Here is an 8,185-nt window from a genome sequence, read left to right as displayed (position 1 = left end):
AGCTCGATAGCTAGCCGGGGGCTAGGCTAACTAGAGCCGTGAGAACACCGGACTCCCGGCAAATCGTTTTCAAACCCACCGCTGTCTTTCACTACTCAGGTTAAACATGATATATAAGTCACTTAGATAACTTAAAATGTTATTGTTTGGCTTTTTTCAGTATTTTATTTGTTCCTGAGTAAATCGGTTTGGCTGAGATTAAAGTTATAGTTCTTACACAGCTGAATAAACGTCAAGCAGACAGCTGATTATCAGAAGTGTGAGATGCTGGAGAATATACTCCGGTGTCCTGTTATATTTTAGATAGCAAGGAGTTTATTAAACTTCACCGAAACAATCTGCAAATGTCATTAAAATTTAATAAACTATCATCTTGTCTTTATTTTTAGTTAGCACAGACCTTAAACACTTAAAGCTGTAAGCTAATGATAGTTATATAAGAGCAGATGCTGCTGGTGCAGTAAGCTGTACCTTGTATGATTAGTCAACTAATCGCAAAAATAATCGGTGACTAGTCGACTATCAAAATAATTGTTTGTGGCAGCCCTACTGCTCTGTGAGGGCTGCCAGTATCTGCAGCTACAGTTAGCTTAGCACGCATGACTGTGTGAGGAAAGCTGCAGAAGTGCAGTCAAAAGTTGTTTCTGCACCTGCATGGATGTAACTGCACTGCAACTTTACCTTTTATTGCTCGCTGTGTGTTCACGTTTGACCCGATGGGATCATCCATCAGACACAAACCTCCACCTTTCACAGCAGCAGCAGTGTGTTGTGTGTTTGCACAGAAGCAGGAGGAGGGCGCTGGTCTGTTAGTTAGAGATGGATGACACTGTGTTTATGCCCTCAGCAAGGTTCATCATCAGCAACAGTGATGATGTGGAGTGGAACACACACACACACACACACACACACACACACACAGGGAAGCGATGAAGCCACTCAGTCAGCAGGCCTCTTAATGAGCTTGTTCATGCTGATGTTTGCATGCACAGACTGACTGATGGCTCCACGCTGCTGAACACTGATGATGATGTACATGATATATCTTTTTTACTTCTGTGTTACAGTAAGACCATAAATTGTATTAAGTGCTTTACAAACCTGAGCCAATAGAGTTACTAATCTAACGGGAACTGCACTAACTCCACCCTCTTCTGTTTGTTCCAGGTGGAGCAGACCAGTCACCCCGACCTGGTGTTGTTCCTCATAAAGTACCTGATGATGCTGATTGTAGGAATCCCCTCTGTGTTCTGGGTGGGCAGTAAGAAGACCTGCTTCGAGTGGGCCAGTTTCTTCCACGGCAAGAGACGTAAAGAGTACGTATGTGTCACACTGTGACGGCGTCTTTGTGTGATTTTGCTAAATATAAATAAGCTTACATGAGGTTTGTCCCAGTATTTACAACTCAAAGCGCTTCATCTCTCTGTGGTGATCATCAGATTTAGTTTTAACTTCAGAGCTGTGGATGGCAAAATAATGAAATAATAATTTAAAAAAGTATCCGAGTGTAGTTTGAATGAGACACACAGGGCAGCAACATCAGCTCCCGTATGTTCTCAAAATCCTCTTCAAAGCAAATGAATGGTCAACAATGAGGCCGTCTTTGGCTGTGTCCCAATTCAGAGTCTGCACGCTTGAAGTACGCATTTTAAGTGCGGTTACGTCACCGCCACGTGACGACGGCTGTCCCAATTCAAAGTGTACTTCAAATGCATACTCCAAATGCGCTGTCGATCTCCCCAAATATCAAGCGTGGTCCGGTGCACGCTTCGTGGTCCCATATATCCCACAATTCATAGCACGGCGGTGGGTGTGGATTATTTTGCTGCAAAATACGGCAGAAGGGAGCGGCCGAAGAGGGTTTTTCCAAACTTTATTGAACTTATAAAGCGAACAGTCAGTCATTCCAGTTCAGTTTGTACAGTAGACATACAAGGCAAATAAGAGTAACAATATACAGCACAATGAAATAAGGAGAAATAAATAAAGGATAAAAAAAGAAAAAAGGGGGGAATGTGGCAGACTTCATAAAACTTTGTACTTGAAAGTTGTGACAGCTCAGTCGTTAAACATTTCTGAATGAATTTCAATCAATGATAAACAGACGAGGGGCCTGAAAGCTGAAGGCTCCAGTTCCCATTCTACTTTTAAAAAGGAAGCAGAAGTAACCCAGCAGCCTGAGAGCAAAGTGCTCCATCAGCATCATTTGGTGTTATAAGATCTGATTATTCAGGACTTGATAAATGAGAATTTAATTATAGATTTACCAGTAAAGAGACACTAATATTGGGGAAACAACACATCGTGCAGATAGACAGCAGACTGCAGTTTCCTGTAAATGTGGACTTCCTGTCTCTTCCTAATCTGTTCTGTAGTCAATGGAGACACTAAACAAGGACTCGCGTTCTCTTCCCGAAACACATTTACAGTTCAAACATTTTACAGCTTGGCAAACTGAAATGTTTCCACATATACTGATTCAAATATTATTTTAAGGAGACCTGGATTTCATTTCTTTTGTGTTGCACGTGTACAGCAGCTGATGGGAGCGCGGCTGTTTCAGGGCAGCTGCTGACGCTCCGGAGCTCCTCACACATGGTCCCAAAATAACAAATAAAAACACGTTTGCTTAGTTATCACATTATAAATGCAGAGTGTGCACCTGTCTCACACACGTATCATTAAGCCTGATGTGAGGACCTGCAGGTGAGCGCAGAGCTTAATGTGAACAGATCCTGATTTCAGTCTTCAGTTTGTGTCCCTGCAGTGACGCCTTCTGAGGCTTTCACCTCCTCTGCACCACTTCCCCTCCAAACAGAGCATTAACCCCCTCTCCCGTTGCCTGCTCCACACATTCCTCAATCCTCTTCTACCACACCCACCGCCCCTCCACCTTCCCCCTCTCCCTCCCTTCCACCCTGCATCTTTCCCTGCCACCTCTCCCCTCCTCCTCTTCCTCCACCTGCTGCAGCAGGATGGTCAACGATAGCCGACAAGTGCTCCAGGAGCCCGACTTCACCCAGCTGCTCCTCAGGGATCCCAACACCCCCATTGTGAGGAAGTCACGGGGCACATCCACGCAAGGGACCTCCACACACGCCTCTTCCACCCACCTGGCCATGCTGGACGAACCGCCGAGCGCCAGCACCAGCCGAGCCGGCTCCGTGCGCAGCGCCCGCTCCAAGATGAGCAGCTACCACGGCAGCCTGCACCGCTCGCGAGACGGCAGGTAGGTTCTGACATCGCGGTCTTTCATTAACCCCGCCCACCCGCACAGCCCCGAGGCTCATTTCTGCTCCTCTCCATTTAGATACACGGCCTCCAGTTTCAGAGCCGCAGACGAGCGGCTGCCATATGGGAGCCTGCCTCGTCTAAACCACCAATCACAGTCCAGGCACTGCAGCACCAATCACCTCGACAGCCTGTCGCGGCACGGCTCCGCCCAGAGGCTCGAGAACCAGTCGCGCCACAGCAGCATCAGGGACCTGAGCAGCGGGGCCACGGCGGTTCTCGGCGTGCCCAGAAACGGGATCCACAGAGTCCTGGAGGAGGATGGAGCGACCGCCTGAAGGGGTGGAGTCTGAGGAGGAGAATGTCGACGAGCAGCCACTGTGATGGGTTTGGGAGCTCAGAGCTGACATATCGATGAAACAAATGCTGCATCAGCTTAGTGACAGTCTGGTTACAGAGGGGGGGGGGTGGCACGGGACAGAAATCTTTGCCTTAAACATCCTCACAGCTTTATGACGTAGCCTCCAGTGTGAATCTTAGCACAGTTTTTAAACTCCACCCAGTCGGGGAACGACGACTGAGCCAGACAACTAAATGTGACCGACCACACGACGCGGCTTACTTTGTATAAAAGGACTTCGATGATGGACACGAGACATTTGGAGCTCCGTCCTCTAGTCTTTAGTGTTTGGGAGGTTTTTGGGGTGGGGGTGGGGCTTAGATTTATTACCCTTGTTCCAGGTTTTCTTCTGTTTATGAGGGGCAGCCAATCAGGAGAAGACTGGCCTAAATGGAGAAGAACTGAAAGAACTGGTTTCAGTGAGGATGAAACGACTGAATGAAAGTTCTCAGATCCATCCACAGCTTTTAGATCTCTGCTGAATATGAACCTGCTATTCTGCACACGAAGGCATTTTAAGTCTGCTGAACTTTCTAGAAGCCTCGCCTCATTTTAAAAGCTGGATTTTAGTGAGTGTTTTATTGCACCTGTGCAATAATGTTTGGAACGATACAAGGAAATCATGTCAGTCTGTGCTTTGCTGTTTTAAACCCAAGGGCTGAAATCCAGAGTATACATGCTGAATCCAAACTCCTGCCTTATGACTGCGAAGAGAACAAACCCAACAGAGGTGATGAAGCACAGATTCAATGACCTCAAGCAGATCACCAGCGACCTTCATGGAGCTGTACGGACACCTGAACACAGCTTACCTTCCCTTTCCGTCCGAACACGTTCGCTTTGAGCAGATTTACTCCGTCCTGTTTGCAAATGTGTCCTTACTAAAGTTAGAGCAACGTTTCCTCCAGAGGCAAAACATGTTCATAGATGTAAAAAGTGAATTCCTGTTGGTCATTTGTAATAAAGTTTCAAAACAATCAAAAGCTTCTGATGTTTCCTGAGGAGAAATGAGCACACGGTAACACTGAGTGTATTTGTAACAGCCCTCCGCTTTATTGAAATACATCGGAGTCAGGTTAATATAATGAGTTCTCCACGTAAGTGTGGCAGCCGCTTCCATACATTATTTTTGTTTTGACCTTACACCTTAAATATTTTTGTGCAAAAAAAGAATCTACATCAGCTGTAGTGGGTTATCCTCAGTAAAACACCCAAACCGCTCCAAAAAGAATAAAACGACAAACTGAAAACAAATGATTACATCTATAACATGCAAAACTGTACAAATTATTACAAAGCAATCCTAGAAAACAAAGTGGAATATGATATGAAAGAGCAAAACAATATAGAAGGTACTGGAGATAAGACCTCACTGAAATGTAAAGGCGTTTCCATTTCTTTAAATTGCGGCACTTCGGCCGTGAAGCCACCTGTCACCCAATACTCACTGCCGCCTCCACCCGAGTCACATTCCCTCACTTACTGCTGCCCATCCATCAAATGAATCAAACGCACCTCGATCGCGCTCATCTGACTGAAAATTTGTTTCCTGAGTTTCCCCTTCTCGCTCTCTTTGAACCGGGACATCTAGGATCAGATTTTCTGCACAGTATTGGCCAAAAATGAAAAACAGACGCCGCCTGGCTAACACCTCACACACCGGCTCGTCGTTCTGCAGATGAACTCGTCGCAGGAACGAAGGAGTCACTAGCTTAAAAAAAGTTCTAAGATATTTGGAGTAAAACCAGCTGGGAGCTCTAAACCTCTCTTCAAATTAAAAAATAATAAAAATAAGAACACCTGGAATGAGCTGTTTGCAGCTCTTTGCTGTGTTTCCACAGGGGGAATGACCACTGAAGAGTTTTCCCTTTCTGACAAACAGGACGAGTGGAATCATGTGGAGCGAGGCTAAAACCCTCTGTGGGTTCTTTGATGCCACGCCGCCGTGTCCCTCGGGTCAAAATGCCTACAGGAGATGAACAGAGGTAACAGGTTTTTGGCTGTGAATGCCCTGCTCTGCAGCCAGAAGCTGCCACACCGTTTCCCCCTCTTCTATTTTTTTAAAGGCCTTTCCACTGACAAAGGAAAAGTAAAGTAGAGTAAAGTAGTGCCGTGGAGGCGGCTCAGAGCTCCGGCCCTGTTCAGGTCACACAACAACAACAGGCAGAGGTCATTTACTCCATCGCCTCCAGAACACAAACCCAGGTGTGACTTCCTCGCACTGTTTACATTCTCGTTTTTTTTAATCCCTCCTCTTACAAATTTTCACGAGTCATTAAAACGTTGGTTGGAACGAGCAAAGTCGCGGCGCCTCCCTGTTGTGTCCGTATTTGGTGAAACAGCTCATCTCAGCGACCTTTCAAACACCGCCAACAGTCAGAGGAGCACAACAAGGCAACAACCGCCTGTGTGTGTGTCTGTGTGTGTGTCTGCGTACAGGCAGCAGTGCCGATACACAAGTCAGCTTTTTTCCCCCCACTCATATGAAGTGGAGGGGAGGGATGCGCACACGTCATAGAAACAACATGAAAACAAACAAATCTAAAATAAATCAGTAAAAACAAAATAAGTGGTTTTAAAATGGCTTCGAGTGCGAAACAACCCGGAATCACTCCAAACAAAAGCGGGAAAATAAAGGAGGAGTTTTCCGCCCCGTGTAGTTCTCTATAGTATTTTCCTTATCATATATTACTCTCTACTCTGAACCTATGTACATGACTGTGTCGGGAGTTTTGGCTGGACAACGTGGAGCGTCCACGACGGAGGACGCGCACCCCTGATGATGTCGTTCGCTCTGGGGAACCGAATGAGTTTGTCGTGTGATGTCACAGGAGCCGCTGTTGGAGCTTTTTGCTGATGGTTTAAATGTTATAAAGTCGCTGCACTTAGTATCAGGAGCAAAAAATAAAAGTAATTCCTTTTTTTATCTTTTTGCAGCACCCAGAGAGAAAGCAGGTGGGGGGGGGTAACTCCACCCGTCTGCTTCGGCCACAAAGCAGCAGAGCCCCTTTCCTCGTCTATGATTGATAAATAAATTAAAACACTGTCCCCTGAATCCCGGCGGGTCCTATGTACAAGTACAAACCTTCTGCTCTCAATAATATTTCATCTTCTTTTTGGATTGCATCGTGACTTTTTAAGAGTCTCTCAGTGAATCTCGACAAGTTGACCAAAAAGAGCCAAAATGGGAGCTTCCTGTTCCTGCATCACCTGCCCGACATCACACACACCTTCTCTCTCACACACTCACACACACAAGCCAAACATCAGCACCCACATGTACACCACTGATAGCATTTGATAGCTTGTCCCTCGCTGTCTAGCGAGTGTTTCGGCCCCACTGTGGAAGAACGCTGAGACACAGTGCGGGGGGGTAAAGTGGGACAAATCTTCTTTGGGAGGGAGTGGTGGGCAGGAGGTGCAGTTCTCTGGGCAGTGAGGGAACAATATTCAAAAAAGGAAGAGTTGGAGAATTTGGAGTCCTGTGCTGTCGGTGGGTGGGTCGTTGATGGGTCAGTCGGTGGGTGGGTGAGGGGGGTCGGATGGACCGCTGGGGGCTCATGTGTCCCAGCCCATCCTTTCTGTGCTCTCCAAGGACAGGGACTTGGTCTTGTGTGGGGAGGCCGGGCTGGGAGGGCTGCTGAAGGTGGAGCTGTTGGAGGCCGTGGAGTGGCGCGGGGAGTCCGAATCCTGGAGGAAAGAGGGAAGAGTTGGAGAAATTAGACGATCCCTTCCACAAAGTAAACTGGGACGTGTACGACAGATGAAGCTGCGCCTCTGTCTGCTCCTAACAGCTACTGATGACGAGTGCTTGCTGCACATGCACTGCTCATTAATCTGCTTTTTGTGACGGCAGGGCAGACAGGAAGTCAGACTGAGTGACGCTGACCCGCCCCCGCCTCGTCTTCCGCTTATGCAGATGAACGGCTCGATTGACCAGAAATGATCAGCTGAAGGAAAACAAACATGCAGGCAGGCCGAGCTGGTGGTGTGTGTGTGGGCTTGCTTCACCCTTGTACAGCGTGTGAGGCTCCTTCCAGCTCACTGATGTCCTGGGTGTTTCATACACTCTGTAATGTACGTTTCTTACAGTTCACCGATCCAATCGTCTATTTATATCCCATCTAAACACACCCCACCTATAAAACACTAAAGAGCACAGTCACACTACGGCTACACGAAGCACAGCTGCATGAGTCCGTGTAGATGGGCAGCAAAGGCGCAGCTACACTGCTCCCGCCCACATCGACCTGACACGCTCAAGCATGCACACTCTTGTTCTCTGTCATGAGAGAAGTTTTTTCCTTTGTGTGTGACGGCACAGTCTTACAACCAGGGGCCTCCTGGTGGCACCACCAATATAACGAGGAAACATCATGCATTGAAAACTTGTGTGGATTATTAATGCCAAAATATTTATGTTTATTCAAGTTTGTGACATCGTTCCTTTACTATGTATTCATTTCCCATCACCTGCTGAGTAACCAGAGGTCTGGTTGTGCTCTGAGCTGACAGCTCCTGGTTAGGAAACATGGGCAGGCCATCGGGGGGCAG

At 47.1% G+C, this 8,185-nt stretch overlaps 2 protein-coding genes across 7 annotated transcripts in view; one reads left to right on the top strand and one right to left on the bottom strand.

Moving 5' to 3' along the window:
- fzd3a (frizzled class receptor 3a) overlaps window positions 1-3,774 on the top strand; it is an 18,995-nt gene extending 15,221 nt beyond the window's left edge. The window contains exons 6-8 of one of the 2 annotated variants that reach the window (XM_085381361.1): window positions 1,168-1,316; window positions 2,975-3,229; window positions 3,311-3,774. In XM_085381361.1, coding sequence (XP_085237487.1) covers window positions 1,168-1,316; window positions 2,975-3,229; window positions 3,311-3,569 — 663 coding nt within the window. In that variant the 3' untranslated portion in view covers window positions 3,570-3,774. Of the gene's footprint in view, window positions 1-1,167; window positions 1,317-2,971; window positions 3,230-3,310 lie in introns of both variants that reach the window. The other variant, XM_085381359.1, reaches the window with a different exon arrangement.
- Window positions 3,775-3,911: 137 nt separating this feature from the next.
- Window positions 3,912-8,185, bottom strand: part of cdc42bpab (CDC42 binding protein kinase alpha (DMPK-like) b) — a 71,173-nt gene continuing 66,899 nt past the window's right edge. For all 5 annotated transcript variants that reach the window (XM_085381355.1, XM_085381354.1, XM_085381356.1 and 2 more), the window contains one exon: window positions 3,912-7,321. In XM_085381355.1, the coding sequence (XP_085237481.1) occupies window positions 7,190-7,321 (132 nt within the window). In that variant the 3' untranslated portion in view covers window positions 3,912-7,189. The remainder of the gene's footprint in view (window positions 7,322-8,185) is intronic.

The sequence above is a fragment of the Rhamphochromis longiceps genome, linkage group LG15 (assembly GCF_057381845.1).
Source record: "Rhamphochromis longiceps isolate RC_006_pf linkage group LG15, R_longiceps_female_GT1.1, whole genome shotgun sequence".
Lineage (NCBI taxonomy): Eukaryota > Metazoa > Chordata > Actinopteri > Cichliformes > Cichlidae > Rhamphochromis > Rhamphochromis longiceps.
This window is presented reverse-complemented; position numbering and strand designations above follow the sequence as displayed.